Source organism: Miniopterus natalensis, chromosome 11 (assembly GCF_054644295.1).
Source record: "Miniopterus natalensis isolate mMinNat1 chromosome 11, mMinNat1.hap1, whole genome shotgun sequence".
NCBI lineage: Eukaryota > Metazoa > Chordata > Mammalia > Chiroptera > Miniopteridae > Miniopterus > Miniopterus natalensis.
In genome coordinates, this window is record NC_142091.1 from 65678382 (window position 1) to 65699337 (window position 20956).

A 20956-nucleotide genomic window follows, 5' to 3' on the forward strand; every position below is an offset into this window, starting at 1 on the left:
GTATTTCAGAGGTGACTAAATGCTGTTTTCAAATGTCCTCCTCCAGTATGGTTTTTTCCTCTGGGGGTTAGTTTGTTGACCTTACCCTAGTGGAGCAGAGTGTCTGTGTGAAGGCATACACCCCAATTAAAGCTGTCTTTCTCCCCACCGCCACTGGGCTCCAGAGGCAAATGGGATTATGTTGGAGGAGGGAAAAAGCAATTGACAGAAGCTTAGTTGCAGATCAGTGTTTCCTATTTCTGACCCTTTGAAATAGAACATAAAGGTAGCAATGTTAATTTATCAATCAAACAGTACTTAGGAAAAGAAAGTTTCAGAAGCTAACCATGTGACTTAAAACAACTTCTGTCATACAAGTGTGGCTTGATGTCATTCATGGTGTGGCTTTAGCGTGCCTGACTGAGTTTCTCTCATCCCTCCTTCCTTCCTCCTTCCTCTTTCCTCAGCCCAGCCCCAGCCCCAGCCCCAGCCCCAGCCACTTCGCCCTGGCCGAATCTTCCCTGGCTTGCAGGCAGAGTTTAGCATCACCTTTTGGCTTCTTTGGCCAGCACTCTCCCGCTTCCCTCCCCTTCCCTCCAGGGAGACTGAGGTGATTGGAAGACCTTTATGTCCCCACAGGACTTTACTACCTTGTTTTATTACTTGTTCCTTTGCATTGTAATTTATCTTTTTACCAGGCTGTCTTCCCCACTGGATTATGAACATTTTGAAGGGAAGGAATTTGTTCATTTTTGCATCTTTAACGCTATTCTAGGCTCATAGTATGTGCTCAGGAAATGTAATCTGAATGAGTGAGTACCAGAAATAATATTGGTGGGAATGATTGCTGAATGGCTAATACCATGTTTTGGCAGGCAGGGAGAATAGGAATTGGGGAGAGCTGGAAGTTTTCTGTTTGTTTTAAACTACCATTCATGGAGGTCTGTGTGGAACCTTCTGCTAAGTGCAGTTGTGCATAATCTCATTTAATCATCATCACCCTAGGAGGTAGATACTACTATTGTGCTTCTCATTTTATTGATGAGGAAATGAACACTCCCAGAAGTAGCTTTACACATTACACAACTAGTAGACGGCAGGGGACAGAGCCAAACTCTGTTAAATATACTAATCCTACACTTCTTCAGAATACTTAACATAATAAGATTCTTGGTAAGTCCTTTAAAATGGATGAACTGAGTGGGGAGTCATTTGAGAATTCATGGTGCCGCTCATTTGAGTGTACATCAGCTGTTCACATCCGCACATAGAGAGGACAGAAAGAACATGACCCGAATCATGTGGATTTAATTTACTAACTTTAAACAAGTTTTTATTGAGTAGCGCTAGGCACTGTGCTAGGTACTGGGTGTTATAACATTTATGGCTCCTGCTTTCATGGAGCTTTCCAGATAGTAAAAATATAAAGAATAGGAAGGAAAAGAGAAAATCGTACATAAAAACAGTTATTTGGAGAAGACGAAGTTGGGGTAGAGAAGCCAGGTAAACCAGGACCCGAAAGCATTGTAATGTAAAGACAGCTAAGGATTTCATGAAGATGCTTCATGATTGCTTAGGCTACTGCCCACCCCACCTTTTTTTTTTTTTTCCAATTCTTACCCAAAGGTATTTTTCATTGCTTTTCAGAGAGAGTGGGAAGGAGGGAGGGAGAGAGAGAGACACACACACACACGGGTTGGTTGCCTCCGGCATGTTCCCTGACTGGGACCGGGGATTAAGCCCACAACTGAGATACATGCCCTTGGCCGAAATTGAACCCGGGGCCCTTCAGGCTGTGGGCTAACGCTATAACCACTGAACCAAACCAGGTAGGGCTGCCCACCCTACTTTCGAGACGCGCAGAAAGTAAAGCCCAGATAAATTGTTCCTCGTGCAGATCAACTACTAGATCTATCACTTACTGAATGTTCGTACATGCCAGGGACTTTATATACATACCTATTTACTTTTATTAACAACCTCTAGGTTGTGAAATGATAATTAAGAAATGATAATAATTAAGCACTTTTTACAATGCCAAGTCACACCATTTAGAAAACTAGTAGTAGTATCATGATTTTACAGAGACAGAAACTGGGGTGCAAGAGAGGCCAAGTACATTGCTGGGTCTCACTGCTGGTGTGAGTGAAAGAACCTGGATTCAGATGAAGGACTCCTGATTCCAGTACCAGCTCTAAACCCGCTGACTCACTTGAAGTCATTTGCCTCACCCCTGGGGCGTATCCTGCAGTAAAGCATCGAGCCTGTGTCATTGTAAATATTGCTTAGTAGCTTAGATGTTGTCTCCATGTTCATCTCAATGTCTGTAGCTTATGGGAAAGTGATGGCAAGATTTTAGTCCTTATGCTCCTTGACATGCTTGTTCTCCTCAGTGTGTGGCCTTATCCTGCTTCTCCAGTTTTCAAGCCCTATGTGGTATGCAAGTGAGTAGTATGGAAATATTGAGCACCAAGACTAGTAACTGTCTGCTTTTCACCACCTGTGTTTCCTCTCCTCCCAGCTTCGTAACCATCCCCTTCCCAGGGAGCTGGCGCAAGGGATGAGGCCAGATCTGTGGTCTCGCCAAAGACTCTGGTTCCTTCTGCCTGGCAGGGCCTTGGAATCTGAGCTGTGGTCCCTTTCAGGGGTTCCTCAGTTTCAATCCCATGGATTCGTTGTTGAAACCAAGCTTTTCACCTCCCAGGGAATTTTCCTGTCTTTTTAACGTCACAAAGACATTCAAGTGTGTTAGCATCCCCTGCTTCTCCTGAAGAACAGACCTTAGTTTGTTGGTGTTTTAATAGTTGTTCCTGTGTCAGAGGTGCATTTACCTTTTTAAATGTCTGTGCTCCCTTTGTGTCAGTGTTATATCGCTGGTGGTGTGTTTTTATTCCACGTACCCTCTGAAATCATAGTTGTGGGGTGTGCTCTTGCTCACTGGCGCAGATTTTATTATCAAAGATAAAGGACTTTTAGCATTTTTGTCTCAGAGAAGAGCTAGAAATAATGAACTCTGGAGTTACCCACAATTCCAGTTTCCAGGGTCTATAAAGTGGTGATGCTGTACCCAGGTTTGGAGTAGGAGGGCGTGGGGAAGGGCCGTGACCAGCACCATTTGGTGTTCTGGAGGCAGATGGCTTGGGCTCTTTCCAACATCTGTCACTTACAGGTTATGAAACCTTGAACATTGTCCGTCCTTCCTTCTGTTCTTCCTCCCTCCCTTCTTTTGACTGGTGAAGCAAGTGCTTAGACATCATTCACTATTTCTGATTCTATAGTTTCATCATTTGTAGAATGAGAATAATGACTGTATCTATCTTGGGGGTTGCTGTAAGGCTCAAATGAGAGAGTACACTTAAAGCACAGTGCCTAATACTGCGTAAGTATGTGCTTGGTAAATCATGACAGTTTGCACATCACGCATTAAATTACTTTACATACTTCTTTAAAAACCTTTTTTCTGCCCTGGCCAGGTGGCTCAGTTGGAACGTCATCCCTTACACCAAAAGGTTTCAGGTTCAATTCCTAGTCAGGGTACATACCTAAGTTGCAGGTTTGATCCCCAGTTGGGGCGCGTATGGAAGGCAACCAATTGATATTTCTCTCTCACATCAATGTTTGTCTGTCTCTCCCTCTCTCTAAAATCAATAAACATATCCTTTGGTGAGAATGAAAAAGATCTTTTTTCTTTCTTTTCCACTTAAATAGTGTTTTTGGAGCTGAGAGCCTTGTGCCTGGAGGAGGAGAGAGTGGGTTGGCACAATGATGGAAGAGGATGACCTTGAGGAGTAATTATGACTTAAGCACAGGGTTACTTACTGACTTCTGTTTCCATAAAAGTCAGGAAGGTATGAAGAATAAGGTTTGGGGAAGAAAACTAGAAGGAGTTCCTACAAATGTAATCAGACGCTAGAGCACAAATACTAAATTCCAGGCACCTTCCTAAGACTACAGCTAAATGTCAGAGTGTGATGTCATGGAAACAGAAAGCCAACATTAAGAAGATAGCCTTTCCTATTGTGTCTCTAGGTTATGAAATCTAATTATGGCCTGTTGTGGACATTTTGGCTTCAACATCCTGATTATATTAGGACTCAGGGAAAACCATCCAGTCTCCTTGAGTTCCCATCCCATGTGTATTCCATGTGTTTTTGTACATTTCCTGTCCCACACTGTTACATCTGGCAAACAGCTGCTGTCATATACGTGGTGATGGGTGTCCATCAGTGATATGGATGAGGCTGATGAGGAACCTTGGGAATCCCAGATTATGAAAGACGCTAGGGAAGTGTAAGCAGCCAGAATAAGTAGAACATTTCATATTCAACTGCCTTCTGGCAGAGATGAAGTTAGGTCCTGGGCTTTTCACATAATAGCATATGATGTGAATGTAAATAATTCCACTGAATTTTACTTAACAATGGTTACAATAGTATATTCCACGTTCTATTTTACCACGGTTTTTAAAAACTATATGTAATACATTAAAAACTATTATATACTTTATTTTTTTAAATATTTTTTTATTGATTGGAGAGAGGAAGGTAGAGGGGGAGAGAGAGAAACATCAATGTGAGAGGGAAACATTGATAGGCTGCCTTCTGCATGCCCCACACTTGGGATCAAGCCCGCAACCGGGGCATGTGCCCTGACCAGAAATCAAACTGGTGACCTATTGGTTCCTGGGTCAATTCTCAACCACTGAGCCACACCAGCTGGGCAAAACCATTACATACTTTAAGTGAGTAGGTTGAATAGTTATGAATTATTTCAGTAAAGCTGTTTTAAAATATAAGAATGTTTTAACAATATTTTCCTGTTATCAGTACAAAAATACTTTTGCTTACATTGCTGCATTAAAAGTTACTTAACATTTTAATGGGAGAAAAGAAATTGAATTTCTGACACATGAGAATATGCTCGACGTCGCTAATCATCAGAGGGATGCAAATTAAAACCACAATGAGGTATCACTTCACACCTGTCAGAATGGCTGCCATCAACAAATCAGCAAACGACATGTGCTGGTGAGGGTGTGGAGAAAGGGGACCCTAGTACACTGCTGGTGGGAATGCAGACTGGTGCAACCACTATAGAAAACAGTATGGAGGTTCCTCAAAAAATTAAAAATGGAGCTGCCGTTTGACCCAGTGATTCCACTCCTAGGAATGTATCCTAAGAATCCTGAAACATTCATCAGAAAGGATATATGTACCCCGATGTTCATAGCAGCACAGTTTACAATAGCTAAGACCTGGAAACAGCCCAAGTGTCCATCAGTAGATGAGTGGATAAAAAAGCTGTGGGACATTTACACCATGGAATACTATGCAGCTGCAAAGAAGAAGAATCTCATACCCTTTGGGACAGTATGGATGGACCTGGAGAATATTATGCTAAGTGAAATAAGCCAGGCAGTGAAAGACATATCACATGATCTCGCTTATACATGGAATCTAAAGAACTTAATAAACTGATGAACAGAATAGATTCAATGACATGGAAGCATAGATGAGACTGATGAATGTCAGAGGGATGGAGGAGGGCGGGTGGGTGGAGGGGGAGAGAGTAACCAAAGAATTTATGTGCATATATACACAACTCAAGGACATGGACAATGGTGGGGAGAGGGACTGGGGAGGGGGAAGGAACGGGGTGGAACAGGTCATTGGGGGAGAAAAAGGGACATCTGTAATATTTTAAACAATAATAAAATAAAAAATAAAATAAAATAAATTGAATTTCCTTCATTACTTTTTAAACTTTTTAAAAAATAAATTTCAGACTCATAGAGCTGTAAGTTGTGAGGATTGTCCAGCAAACTCACATGCTCGTCACCCGGATTCACATGTTTTATTTATTCACACTTTATTCCCAGCACTCAGAAGTGATGTGCTTTGATATGGCTGTGTTTTTTGTTTCATTGTTCTGTTTTGGTTTTTGTCTTTTTTTAATTCAGTGTACTCATTACTTATTGGACCCTTTCAGTCTGAAAATTTGTGTCTCTCATATCTTTTGTTCCTAGAACTTATTTAATTTCTTTGGTAGCTCCGTTTCCTCCATTATTTGTGATTTGTTTGTTTTTTAAGAACCTCCTGTTAGATGGATGTTGGGCCTCCTAGATTTTCTCATCTCTTCTATCCTGTTTTTCATCTGTCTTTTTGTTCATTATACTGGAATACGTTACTGTCTTAACTTTCAAGCCTTTTACATAATTTCAAGCTATCAAATTTTAATGTTAGGAGTTCTTTCCTATTCTTTATAGATATTTTAAAATAAAATAACAATTCTTATTTCATGGATGAAAAAAAATCTCTCTCTAAGGATGTAATTTGTTGTTTTCATTTCCTTCTGCGTCTGTTGTCTGTTCTGAGTTCCTGTTTTTCTATTTGTTCATTTGGTTTCTGTCATTCATGCTGAAGATGTTCCTGAAATGTCTGTGACTCTAGGATCTGTTCATCATTAGGAAGGAAGCACTAAGAGCTCTATCAGAAGTTTTTTGTGTGAGGGCAGCTTACTGCCTGGAAGGCTTTTCTGTAAGATGTCTGAGTGGCAAGATCGCCACACAGCTTCCTGTGCCTTGGGAACTGCAGGGGGATGAAGGCTGTAGGGCTCATCATTCAGAATATAGGTTTTCACCTGCATTTTCCTCTCCACTGTGCTTGTGTTTCCATGTCTGGAGCTTCAATTGCCTCAGAGAATAAACCTCCCTTGTCCAGCGGGGCCTGGGGAAGAGTAGTGGTCTGGCTGAGTGGGTGGGTGAAGGGAAGGTTTGTGAGTCTGGGTTTCTCACTGCTCCTTAGGTGTGTTTTTAACCAGTCCTCCTATTTTCAACCTACCGCTCCTCTTACTCTCACAAGGTACCCACCTAGTTTAATTCTTGAGCCTTTGTGGGGTTCAACAGTTTGACCTTGAGCCTTGGTGGCTCCCCCCTTCATAGGTCCTTAGGTTTCAGCTCTCTCCTGCTCTGTGGCCACTTCTCTGGTCTCTTTCAGAAACTTGTTACTGTTACTCATCAGCAGCTTTCCTTTCTCCTGTTTCATTGTCATTGTAGATTTGTATGTTATATTTATTAACTGTCACCTTAGTGGGTTTGGGGAGGAGGATAGAGATAAATGCATGGGTTTAATCTGCCATGTTTAACTAGAAATCTCTCCTCAGCTGCAAAAATTCTCTGTTCCGTTTTCAATGGTATCAGAGTCAAAATGAATTACAGAGTCAGTATGAATTTTGAGGAAGGGAAGACTTTTAATAGTTGCTTAGCTTTTGGATTGGTCATGGCAAAAGCCACCAAATCTCACATGTTTGGGTTTATTGATGATGTTGAGAAAAAGATCAGCCCAATTATTACTAGATCCTTCTCTGACCCACATTAATCTGTTCTCTTGCAGAAGTGGGGTAGTGTGAGCAACCCACTCTTCCTCCCACTGATCCCACCACAGTCTCAAGGTTTTACTGCCATTGTCCTCACCTATGACCGTGTGGAGAGTCTTTTCCGGGTCATCACTGAAGTGTCCAAAGTGCCCAGTCTGTCCAAGCTGCTGGTCGTCTGGAATAATCAGAATAAAAGCCCACCGGAAGGTAAGGAGGGTGGGGAAATGGTGTGTTCAAGAAAGGCCTGGTTTGGGTGTTAGTGGAACTCTCAGCTGGATCCATTAGGACTAGCCAAGTTACTCACATCCTTTTTTTTTAATGAATTTTCCCGCTTTGTCAACAATAATGCCATTTCTGAGGCAGCATGACCCAAATTTTATCAACCATTTCATTCTTGTTATAGGGTGGCCCATTTAACTCTAAGCCCATGGCTTGCTCTGTAGCCACAAGTGTTTGAGGGCTTAGGAATCAGTAGGATCAAAGGCCATCAGCCTTGGGAAAACAGATCTCAGCTTCCCTCAGCCCTCTCAGCTGATTTGTTTACATGAAAACTCAGTTTAAAAGGCATTAGTTTTCTCCTTCCTTATCTGATACTGTACTCTTCAAAAAAAAGGATAGCCTCCTCTCTGATTGGGAAAGTCAGCAAAGCATGCCCTCCCAGACTTCGAATCAGTTCCTTAAGGGAGCACTCGCTAGAGGTTCCCATTGGCTCATCCTTCGTTACTTTGTTCCTTGCCTTGGCCACCCTTGCAATCTGCTGGCTGGCATCAGGGTTGAAGACTATTTGATTAATTGGATTTGTTTTTAATTCAGAACCCATAGAGTATGTTCCACCTGCATTTAGTTTCTCATTCAGTCCGTCTATTACTGATCCTAATCCCAGGGACTTCAAAGCTCCTGCCCTTTATAGCCTATTAAAGCCAGGAAGTTTCTGATGGATTAGAGCAAGGAATGAGTCTGAAGTTTGTAATGTGCACCACTATCACCGATAAGGTCTAGTTTATTGCCTGACAGTAGTATCTGCACTTTTTATGGCTATTCCCTTTTAATTGGTTATATCGAAGTCGAGACAGCCAAGCCTGGAAACGACCAGTAGTCGATCTATAGTGTAGGCTGGAAGAAGACCTTTCCTCTGTCTGTTAGGCAGATCAGAAATTGCCTCAAGAAAATTCTTTAGTTTCTTCCGAGACATTGAAAATGTCTTAGTGGTATTTTTGTTCTCTGAGAGAATCATGTACTTCCTTTTTCGATTTAGGGAGCCACAGTGTGTGAGTTAACAAAATAACATTCTAAGTGAAGGTCCTGTATCCTGCCCTGAAGCACACTGCTTTTTAAAAAATTACCTTTTTGTTAACAATCTTTTTATGCCAAGTTTTTTTCTTCTCAACATCTAATTTTGTTTTGTTTGATGCTCAGTAAAGGAGAAAAAAAGGGGTAGAAGAAAAGGGGAGTTATTGGTGCCATCTGAGGAGTAGGGAGGATGGGACTGACAGGCAGGAGAAGGTAGAGAAGACAAGAGGAGCCCTGAGGGAGGGACATGGGGAGGACCTCTCACAGCTGACTTGGATTCATCAGTACCCTTCCCTCCCCTGGTGGCGGTGGTGGAGTTGCAAAGTCGGTGCTAAATGCAAAGGTGGCTTCTCAGAAAGCTTGGTTAGCCACTTTGGGCTTAAGGGGAATTATTTATTGTGATTTTGAGTCCCTTCTCTTAGGCAAGTATTCACTGCAAACTTTGCAAGAGGAGAAATCTTTCTTCCTTCTTGGTCCAAGCCCCCACATAGACATAGTTAATGCAGTAGCACGAACCTAGGTTTCAGAGCAGTGTTCAATTTTAAATTTTGGTAGACCCTACTAAAATGTAGTGGTTAATTTTATGACCAAGACTTTTGTTTATTTTTGAAACATTTTGGCTCCAGGGAGTAAAGAGAGCCCTCAACTGATGTAGCCCTAATTTTGACACATTTAGAGACCCGACCAGCCTTTTTCTAACAGTGGTTTTTAGGTCAGGGCTTTGGCTCCGGCAGTATGGTTGTTTGGGAAGAACATGAACCATATTTAATCGTCTGTGGGGTGTTTGTTCAGTTGGTAAATGGGGCTGTCAGCTCTGGCTTTCATGCCAGCAAAGGCATCTGATTTTTCATGTATGGCATTAGTAACATATATGTTTTTTAAAAAGCAAGCCCAAGGCTTTGAAATATTAGAAGTAAAAGTGATGTTTTTCACTTTCTCGACATTTACTAAAATAAATATTGTGGTTAACATGTCTGCTGCTGGGAGGATTAGTGCAGGCAGAAATCCCTCCCCCTTTCTTTCACTTTCCAATCCAACCAAATACTTTTTTCTTTTTGGTTACGTTCAAGTCTAAATTGCTTGGTTTGAAGTTTAAGTAAATACTTAGACAAGGCAATAGAAATTTCCAGTGAGCTTTCGTCACATTAGTTTTAAGCCCTGTCAGAAAAAAAGGCAAGCCCCTGCCTTTCTCCTTCCCAACTCTTCAATTTCCCACTTGATGGATGCAGGAGTTATTTGGCTGGGCCCCTGGCCTCTGTTTGAAGGAAGCTGTTCCATTGTCCGTTTCAGATAAGTTGACCGTAGCCTTTTTTAACTGATTTCAGTTTTAAATTTGAATTGATCTGAAGAGCCCTGAGCTTCCACCTTGCACCGTTCATAGTTCTTAATAGGCAGGATGGGATTGGCTGTCAGGATGGTCAACTCAGAAGAGCCAACATGAAAGTAGAAGCAGCAGCTTCCTTCCTTTTGAGTGAAATTCTGCAGCTGTGGGAATTAGGGTCTTGGGGACCAGATGGACAGCAAGCAGCCAAGCACTCCTGAAGTGAGCTCCAGGTTTGTGCAGAGATAGTCTCATCATTCATTTTGTGGCTCTGTGGTTGTGTTTGTGACAGTGATTGCCAGAATGGGACTGCGGTCATCTTTAGTCAGCCTGAACATTTTGTGGTACCTTTGCCAAGTTGAAGAAGAATTCTCTTTGCTCACATCTCTCTTGGCATCCAACGTGGAGAAAACTGTTAATCAACACATTTAAAAAAAATCCTTAGTACAAGGAGTTTTTTCCCCCCTCTCCTTCGAGGTGAACTAAAGCTCGTAACTGTGAAGTTATTGGGTCAGTTGGCTCAGCTATTTGTTTTTCATAAATTTAGTGTGTTTGAAAGTCCTATTTTTCAGACTTCTTTGTTGTGTGAATGGAAGGTGACATTTCTATTTTGCCATCTCCAGAGTCACAGGATGAGACACAGGATACAGGGCCTGCTGCTCCATTTAGAGTTTGAAGGAGTAAGGAAAGAGACCCCACCTGGGCCAAGCAACAGAATTAGGGCCTGAATACTTCTGGCTGTAACACTGGTTCCTTCTGCATCCTAAAGAGTCTCCCCATATCCTCTGGTCTACACATCTTCAGGTCGTCAGTAGAGAAGTGATGTTCATAAGACTTTATAGGAATCCATTTGTGAAGATAATGATACAATGTTCTTATAACAATGTATTGTGTACCTCTTATATCCCAGAACTAGGAACTGTGCTAAGTACTTTACATATATTATCTCTACTCCTGTGGGAAACCTGCAAGAGAGCTGTCATTATCTCCATTTTACAAAAATGAAATTCAGGTTAGTTGAGTAATTTGCTTGAGTCACAACACTACAAATAGCGGAGTCAAAAATAAACACAGGTCTCTAAAGCTCATGTGCTTTGCACTAAGCCTCACTGTGTCTGTTTAGAGCATAAGGTTAGCAGTAGGGAAATCATCATGCTTTGTCAGTTCTCTGATTTTGGATTATGTAAAAGAATTAGGTCCTTGTCAGGCACTCAGAGGCTGAAAAGTAAATCTATTCTTTTGAAAATACTAATGGAAGGGGGGGAAAAATTTCCCACCTATGTTTTTCTTTCCTACCTCATGCTTCTGTCCTGGTTTTTTAAACAGAATCAAAATCCTGTATCAGAATTACCTGCCTTAGGGCAGGGAGTAATTATAATGCTTTTTCTTTGATTGCTACCCCCTCACCTTGCCCTCCTTCCACAGAAGAAATACTAACGCCTGAGATAATTATTATTCCCTTTCTTGGAGGCCTTTTTTATTTAAAAATGTGAAAATAGCCCAGCTGGCATGGCTCAGAGGTTGAGTGTTGACCTATGATCCAGGTGATCGAGGTTTGATTCCCGGTTGGGGCACATGCCCAGGTTGTGGGGTCGATTCCCAGTAGGGAGTGTGCAGGACGGAGCCTATCAATGAATCTCTCATCATTGATGTTTCTGTCTCTCTCCCCCCTCTCCCTTTCTCTCTATGAAATCAATAGAAACATATTAAAAAATAAAAATAAAAATGTGAAAGTAAGAAATTGGTAATTCTTTTTAGAGTCCTGTCTTGTGGTAATGATGGTTCATCAACAGCTGACCACTGAGATGGAGACTTTTTTCGTCAGAGCTGACTGTTAGCTACGCAGGCCTAACTCAGTACAGGAAAAGTAATCCCATTTCCAAAAATATGCCATGATTCACGCTATGTTTCTATTCACACTCCATATCATCCTCTTTGGCCTTCATCACTCTCTAAAACTCCCCCACCAAACACCTTACAGGGGCCAGTTCATTCTTTATGGACATTGTCTCAGGTAATTAATTCTTTAGATGTGTGTGGGCAAAGAATATGGAAAGCTGTCTGTGGATTGAACACGCTGTACACACTTGCCAAGTGAAAGTTCAAATCCCATCCAGGGTAGAGGAATCTTTAACCAAAGCAGCCAGCCTGTTTTCTATACATATTGCAAAAAGAGGAGCTGTTTGTTACTGTGTGAAACTAACGTTGCAGAAGTTCATGATCTTTTGTTTCATCAGTGTGGTAGATCTTCTCAGTCCTAGAAATGGCAGGGATTCTGTTCATCTAAAAGTAAACATGGAAGGTACAAGCTGGAGGCATGCCACTCGACTGTCAGAATAATATACCAAATCTCACGTACCACCTTGCCACCACTACCTAAAGTTCAGAAAAATCCTTTGATTCCGTAAATAGATACAAACTTTCGAGGGAAAGTACAACTGACATTTAGTCGGTGTCCATCATGTGCCGGGCACTGTGCTGCTAAAGGCATTCAAGTTCATTCTTACAGCCATTCATGGAAGATGGTGGTGTTATTCCATCTTCATAGTCAAAGAAACAGGTTCAGAGTGATTGAGTTGTTCGAGATCACATGGCTGGTAACGGTACAGCTGGGCTTGAAGCTGTTTCCAAAGACTGATCTTTCTGTGATCTATAACTGCCTCATGTGATCCTGGGACCTCAGAGCATCTTGTTTGGTTTCTCATCTGATGTCAAGAAGAAATACGACCTAAGTTAGTACTTTTCAAGTAAAGAGGTACATTGTGTTGCTGAAGGAATTTAATTTCATTCCATCTTAAGACAGTTTATACCGTCAGAAAATTCTTACCTATTTTGAGCCTAAATCTATTTTCCTGTAACTTTCAGCCAGTTATTGGTCATGGTTCTAACTTTAGCGGCCATAGAGAACAATTCCTTTTTCATCTGATAACCTTTCTTATATCCCTATTGTATTAGTCAAGGTCCAGAGAGGAGACAGAAACCACACAGTAACTTGAACAGGAAAAGATTAATGTAAAGAATTATTAACTGGTAATAGGAGATTGGTGTGCCTTTGGGGTAAAACGAACTCTAGAGATTACAGGAAATAAATTTGAGAACACCCCTTCTCCAGCTAGGTCTGAGATTCAGACCATGTAGCTCACTGCATGGTGAAGTTTGCTGAGGTGCCACAGGCCAGCTCCGGCCAGCAAGAAACCAACTGTCTCCTTGGGTACCCATGGAATTCAACTGGAAGCTGTCCAGGGGGTGTTATTGAACTTGCTGGGAAACTGGTGAGGGCTTCAGTGCAGCTCACTTGGAATCACCTGTGGGCAGAACCTCAGCTGAGTTGCTCTCTGGAGTATCCGTAGAACTTGCTGGGAAGCTGCCTCGAGATGTGCTGTTGAACTCACCAGGAAGCTTGTTGGGTGTGCAGAACCTACTGGGAAGCTGCCCCTGGGGGTGCCACTTAAACTTGCTGGAGATAAATGCCACTGCCCGCCTATCAGCTGGCCATGTACTAAAGGAGCAAGAACGAAGCACACCAGAACCAGGAAGAAAAGCCCCATTCCCCCTGCAGTGTCCCTCCAGCACCCTCTACTGACAAAGCTTAGCACGGCGCCAGCTGGCAGTGGGAATGTTTACAGGACCCAGTTCCAGCATCACAGACAGGGCAGTGAAGGGTGAAACCGAAGCTGAGAGGCAATACATTGATGAGTGGCATATTTAGTTTCTTTAGTGTTCTATAGAAATCCTGGGTTCCGGTGCCTGCACTATCCTCATAACTCCTCTCAGACTGTTTTCCAGTTTGTTCACACTTTCCCTGGATTGTGCTACCCAAATTAGAGCCCAGAATCTAGTACAGAAGTTCTCAAAGTGTGGCCCAGGGACCCTGGACATCCCTGAGATCCTTTCAGGAGCTCTGAGGTTGAAATTATTTTCATGCTAATACTAAGTCACCTCCCTTTCCCACTTTTTTATTCTTTCACAAGTAGACGGAGTTTTCAGAGGCTCCATGGCATGAGTGACATCATCACTCATGGCTGATGGAATGTGTTCTTGTAGATTCGTGTGTTTCAGATTTCCTCAGTTTTAATTTGTAATACTGTGTGGGTGGGTGTGGGTGTGTGCGCACGCATGTACGCGTGCCACATAAACAGTCCTTTTTGGGGTTCTCAACAGTTTTTAAGAGCACAAAGAAATCCTGACACCAAAAAGTTTGAGCACTGCTGGTCTAGGTCAGGCCATAACCTTCTTCATTCTAGATACTACAGTTAATTCATGCTTTATAAGGACTTGGACAGTAGATTTAGGACAGCAGTCTTATTTATCTGGAAAAGGTAGTGGGAAGCAAACAAGAATAAAGATAATTGCTGGAGAAAATTATTGAAATTTAGTGTTTTGCTTCAGATCTAGAGAAACATGAGATTTCTTGCTGCAGTAGGTAGTACAGGTTCTGTTTGGTCTTTGAATCTAAACAGACTTAAATTCAAATACTAACCTTATCATTTATTAGCTTGTAACCCAGCCAAATTACTTACCCTCTCTGAGCCTTGTAAAGGCTACTTCATAAGTAATTTCTGCCACGTAGTGTTGTCAGGAGGCTTGAATGACACTGCATCTCTTACGTGACTGGCATATACTGGTTGCTTAATAAAGGCCCCCTTCTCTCTCTCTGCTTATTCTTACCTGAGAAGGAGGGACTTGCCTAAGATCCTGTAGATAATACAGAACTCAGGTCTCTAGTCTCTCAGTCCTGTGCCAGTCCACTTGTTCCAGAGATATTTATTGATTATGTAACTCTGTACCAAGAATGAAACTATAATTAACTCTTGTTACTGATTAAAAGACAGTGGCCCATAGGATCATTTTTGGTCTCCACGTCAGTCCTTTCCCAAGCCTGCTGCTTTTGGAGCTGGCTGCTGTTTTCTGCTCTGTGCTTATTTGAGACTGAGTAGCATCCTTAATTACAGGCCTTCTCCCTTGCACAGGCTTCTTCCAAGGCCCTGGTAATGCCCCAGCAGCATGGTACATGGATTTGCTGGCGAATACCCAGAAGTAGATATTTTATCTGCAGTTAGTTATGACAGCCTTTTCCCCTTCTGACTTGCCCTCTGTCATACTTCTCTTCAATGTAGTGACTTTGGAGTGGCCACGGGCATTTGGGGGCTTCAGGACTCACAAAAACTAGATGGCCCACCGTTACATGATGGACTTTTTGGAAGCAGTGTGCCACCCTAGCTTTCCCATGTTCATTTGACAAATGTGTGAGGAACAAACTGCCCTCCATAAAGGACCCTGTGTGTGTAGACATGGGTATTGTACCAGAGGAGGATTAATTTCATGCTGTGCTACATGCAGCATTTTAAAATAAGGAACCTGCGGTTGAATTGCTTCAATCATTTCAAAGTAGAATAGGGAAAATGTAAGGCAAGTCATGGGTTGGGGTTTCTTTACTATACTAGAAAATCCCACATAATTGAACCTAGAAATTTGATATTTACTCTGTAAATTGGACATGATGAGAAACCAAAGCCAGTAAATCATGGTGGAGGGGCTGTCAAGGGGATAAAGCACTAAGTTAACAGTTTGGTGAGGGGCTGATTTTCATGGCCTTGAGAGCTGTTCGTGATTGCATTTTGAAGGTGAGCACATTGGGGCAGACATCTTCAGCACGTGCATTGTGTTTCCTCGCAGAGCTGCAGGCAAGCTTTGAACTGGTTGTATTTACCTGAAAGGATTTTGCAGAGGTGCTGGGGTTCTGGTATTAGAACCATGGGCCTGAGAAAGTGGCAGTCCAGGCTCATTTCTCTTATCGTGATCGTGGCCAAGTCATTTTGCTTCCCTGTCTCTATTGTGAGTGGAAGCCAATTTGTGTGTTCTGGTTGAGACAGTGATGAGAGTTAGTAGTGTTGTAAGGGCTTAGGATAGACATACTTATATATAAAATATTATAAAATTGCTTTTGTAAGAACTACCCTTGCACACTGTATGTGTGGGTTTAATCGATTCTTCTAACTTGTTCGATATGATGCTGTCACCACTTTACTGGAGATAATTACCTTGTGTTTTCTTTTTCCAGAGTCTCTCTGGCCCAAAATCCGTGTTCCATTAAAAGTTGTGAGGACGGCTGAAAACAAGTTGAGCAACCGTTTCTTCCCTTATGACGAGATTGAGACAGAGGCTGTCCTGGCCATTGATGATGATATCATTATGCTGACCTCTGATGAGCTGCAGTTTGGTTATGAGGTAAGGAGGTTTTAAACAGTATATTTACATATTTAATATCTGTTGCCTATTATTGCTTGTTTTTCCTAATAAAGAGTGTTTTATTTCATTCTCCAAAGTCGTCATTTTTAAGTTCAAGTAGAGTCAAAAAGCTGTGCATAGGAGTGTGGGTTATGAACTGTTCTTTAAAACTTGGGGGAAACCCTATTCCAAAATAATAACTGGCCCTCCGCTAGTTTTGGGAACTCCCAAGGAGAGTCCCAGGAGACATTTTCAAAAGAGCGTCTATAGCATTTAACAAGCACTTAATTGATGTCTCCTTTTGAATAGCGCTTCCCCTGACTCAAGCAGCTGGGCACTGCAACAATAAAAACATCAGTAAGTGCAGAAGTTGGCGACGCTGACAAACAGAAAGCAGACCCTGTTGATGGCTTTCTCTCTGAGTTTTAGGTGGAGAGGCTGGCTGCCTGTCTATAGGGAGAAACATTCTCTATCACCGTTCATTCGATGCGGCTGATGGATTAGGCAGGGTTCAAGGGTTAAGTATGGAGACCAGTAAAGGTCTCCCCAGGGGAAAGTGCCAGAGTCCAGGCCTGGTAAAAAGCAATAGGAATTGATGAGCGCTGTCAGAGAGGATGCACGTGAGATGCACGATGGCGACTGGAGAGGCCTGTGGTTGCGGGGGTGTGATGGCGGAATCAGACCTGAGCAAAACAGAGGGTGTAAATCAGTTAGCCAAGCTGGCACAGGGGAAAGGGGTGAAATTTATCCGTGAAGTCATCCTGCCTCTAGGAGAGTGGTAACCATCTTCTTTAGTTGACTTGGGATTTCTTCAATTTGAGGTTCTAAGAAATCATGAAATTTTATTATATGAGGCCATATTTGGTACATGTATTTATTATAGAAATTTATTTTCTAACCCTTAAATAAAAAGCGAATTTTAAGGGGAAGAAATAGGAATCACCACCACCACCAAAAAGTAAATCTCAAGTTTTCTCAAGTTATTATTTTTTTAATATATATGTATATAGTCCATTTGGGTATAAAAGAAATTTTAAAATAAGCTGGAGTGTGATACCCTGGTCAGTATAGTTACTGGCCAGTGAAAGGTGTGAGAGTAGCTGATCAAACACACGTTCATCTTTTTGGATTTATTTTCATTCATAGAGATATCTTTTACATCATCACATCAGGGTGTTGGATGATTTTTAGTACACTCTCATTCCCATTTTTTAAAAAGCAAATTACCTACTTGTTTCTCTAGCCAGGTCATGGCAAAAGACCAATTGTTTCTGCCAAGTTTTCTCTCTCCTTTGTCTATATGGCTTCAAACTATACCCGTGTATCTATTTTTGTGGAAAAGGAGAACATTCAAAATGATATAGCCAAGACGGACAGAGCACTACCTCTTCTTGTGGAGTCTCAGCCCCAGCATCACAAAGCAGGGGTGGGGCTGCGAAACAACGGTGTAATAACTAGCACAGTCTGCTCCCAACATCATAGCTAAGAGATGTAAGAGGAGTGGTGGGGGAAGATCTGCCTGGCCTGTTAGCCTGAGAATGATAGTGAACCCTAGAATCCCTTCCCAGGAGGAAGTTCTTAGAACTACAACAGTGCTTTCCCAGCCTTTGTCAAAACATAGCACAAATAGGCAATGTTAATACTGTGCACTGCAGTGCATAGACTAGGCTACTGCACTGGATGGGATCCACCTGCAGGCCTCCTGCTGATCTGGCCGAAAGTATCGGAATCTCAGCACCTAGAGGTCGTCCTGCCACTTCATTGCTGAGGAAACAGGTGCAAAGAAGTTAAGTTTCTTTTTTTTTTTTTTTTAATCCTCACCCGAGGAGATTCTAGAGAGAGAGGAAGGGAGGGGGGAGAGAGAAACATCAATCAGTTACCTCCCGAACACGCCCCGACTAGGGATCAAACCCTAAACCTAAGTATGTACCCCAACCAGGAATTGAACCCACGACTCTTCAGTGCATGGAACAACACTCAACCAGTTGAGCCACACTGGCCAGGGTTAAGTTACTTCTTAAAGTGTTAAATGTTTATTGACTAGAACCCTTAAAGATATACCACAGTGAGTACTTGGGAATGAAAGGCCAGTCCATGTAGGAGAGGCATTTTTTCTTCTACTGCCTGTGACTTGAGCACACAGACAGCAGGATTAGAGACCTAATACTGAGTATCATTATTTATTTTATTGGAAGAAAACACAGGGGTCATTTGCCTCTTTAAATGGGTCATATTCCCTGTTGGACGGCAAAGAGCTTTGGGAAATGTTACATTCCCTCTCCAGCCCCGCAATCAGGAGCTAAAGAATGATCTTCCCTGGCCCCGCGTGTTTCTGACTTGTTTGACAAGCTCCAGTGAGCTGCCAGATGTTGAAATTCTTTTCAGCCTGGAATAATTTATTTATCTGTTTATGTATTTTACCAGGAAAGTATCTATTGAGTTCTTGATATTCATTCGCAAGAAACTCCTGGGGGAACAGTAGCAGTGTATAGTGTTACTTGAATGTTTGATCCCTCCCCCCCCCAAGTCTGTCTGCTTTTATTTCAGACCTAAAGAGTTGGGAAATAAAATGCAACTTTTCTTTCCCCCCCTCCCCTGCCTTTTAGAGAGACCATTTAAAACATGTGGCAGAAAATGAGCCATGTAGACTTGGCTGAATATATGAACCTGTGAATTTATTTTTCCTTTCATACTTTGATCCTCATTTCCAACCATAAAAATTATTAGAGCACTTAAGTGTTGAACATTTTTCACCTGAGAGATGTGAAACACTCTTGGCTAGTAATACTGGTTATAAAGTCAGTACTTCACGTGGGGAAGGGACTCCACTAAGAGCCAACTGTGTGTTGTTAGATGCACAAAATGCCTAACATTTTACTTCCTTTTACTGCCTGGGTAACCCATGGGTGGTAGAGGCTGCTCAAACCTCTTGGGTGCTAATAAATTTTGAGAACTTATTTGTATTATTTTGTTCACAACTCCCCAAGGCAATGGCAAGTATATACTCTCAAAGAATCATGGGAAGACAGCAAAATAGCTTGGAATGTCCCTGCCCCCCTTTTTGTGTGTGTGAGAACTTTGAGTGTTTCTGGTGTAGGAAACACCAAGGGGAAAGACACCAAAGTGACAATGAGCCTGGTGTGTGTACTCACACAGGGAGGCCACAAGCAGATCCGTGTGCTGAGGGTGGAAATTGTGGTTTGGTTGGCAAAGGAAGCTGGGTTGTTAGGCTCTAGAGGCTCAGCTGATAGGTAGGCTCAGAGGCCAGTTGAGAACGTTAAGGTGGTAAAGAGGTATTGTAGGTTTGTAGAGAGGTGTTGGTAAAAGCAGTCAGATCACAGAATGAATTAGAGATTACAGAGAGTGAAGACAGGGAAAGCCAGTTAGGGAGTGGTAGTGGAAAATCCATAAACTTAATGTTCAGATGGATAGAACTAAGGAGAAGAAAAAGACAGGCTTCCACATAGCTTAGATTTAGTTTGTGATGAAGGAGCTCGGCTAATTGGAGAATTCCAGAGCTGAGGCTCTATATACATATACATTTTAAACATAATTAGTAAAGTTTATAGCTGCCTATATATTCATCCAGGGAGAGTATGAGAGATGATAAAATCTGTGATTCTAAATAAACTATCCCACGTTTTTCCTTCTCACTAGAAGAGATGAAAGATGGAAACAACTTATCATAGAATTAGACTTCATAATAATCTCTTTTAAAGCCAGCATGCAGATAACATTTTTAAAAATAGACTATCTCTGTCCTTCTGTTCATCCCTCTCTGAGCTTTCTGCCAATGAAAGTGCCACAGATACCAGGTCTGGGGAACAAATAAATGTAAAGCCAGTCTTGGACTGTGTCTAAGATTGTTTCTCACAGACTCGTGGTAATGATCCTTCAGATAGAAAATTAATTGCTTTCCTCCCTGAATTTAAGCCTCAGAATCCTTTTGTGAAAATGTGCTCAGTTTTGTTGGGGATCTAGGGAGGGCCTCTTCTGAAAGGTTTTTCTTTATGATTTGTGGAACCACCTATCATCCTGTCATGGGCTCTAGAGCAGACTTACCCTTAGCTAGGGCACCAAGAAACTCAATTCTTAAAAAGCCAAGACTAATAAAAAAGGAGTGTTCCCTGAAAGAAGACCCAAAATGCAAGGTTCATCCCTGGAATAGGTGGTTAATCCAGTTATTGAAAGTGTCTCAGCCTTCAGTGAGAACCGGCCCCTTAGATTTCCAGTCCTTGACCTCTTGGCTGCCTTAGGTCATTGAGCCTCCACAGGGTGTGACCCAGTGGGTGGGTAACAGGAAAGATTGGGAATTCAAGTATTTCCTTCTCTTATCTGGACGATGGGCTATAGCAGGAGTGCCCCGTGGGCCAGTCCTGGAGTGAGTGTGTGTGGCTGCTGGGGAGCTGCAGGCACTGTCACAGTGAGCTGGGCCCATTTCAGGCGTGCACAGTGTCAAACATCACCCACGCTGTTCTGGATCAGCATTTGCTGGGTTTGACACCAAAGCTTTACAGTGTAGTTAGAACCATTGTGCCCAAGTTGCCTCTTGAAAACTCTCCCTTTCTTAGGACTTGTGGTGCACCCTCTTCATCAAGTATCTGAATAACTCCATGGCTATAAGCTCTCAGAGCCTGTGTGTTATGTCTGAGTGACAGTCCCCTCTGAGTACCTTGCCTGGGCCTGGGCATAATATCAGTACAATATTGAAGATTGAAAAGCACATCTTAAGTACCTGAAGCACTGCCCTTAATAGAGATTGTC

At 42.2% G+C, this 20956-nt stretch overlaps 1 protein-coding gene across 2 annotated transcripts in view; it reads left to right on the forward strand.

Annotated features, from left to right (window-relative positions):
• The window catches only part of EXT2 (exostosin glycosyltransferase 2), a 108963-nt gene that overhangs the window by 64117 nt on the left and 23890 nt on the right, over positions 1 to 20956 (forward strand). For both annotated transcript variants that reach the window (XM_087821820.1, XM_087821819.1), the window contains exons 9-10: positions 7371 to 7560; positions 16026 to 16192. In XM_087821820.1, coding sequence (XP_087677946.1) covers positions 7371 to 7560; positions 16026 to 16192 — 357 coding nt within the window. The remainder of the gene's footprint in view (positions 1 to 7370; positions 7561 to 16025; positions 16193 to 20956) is intronic.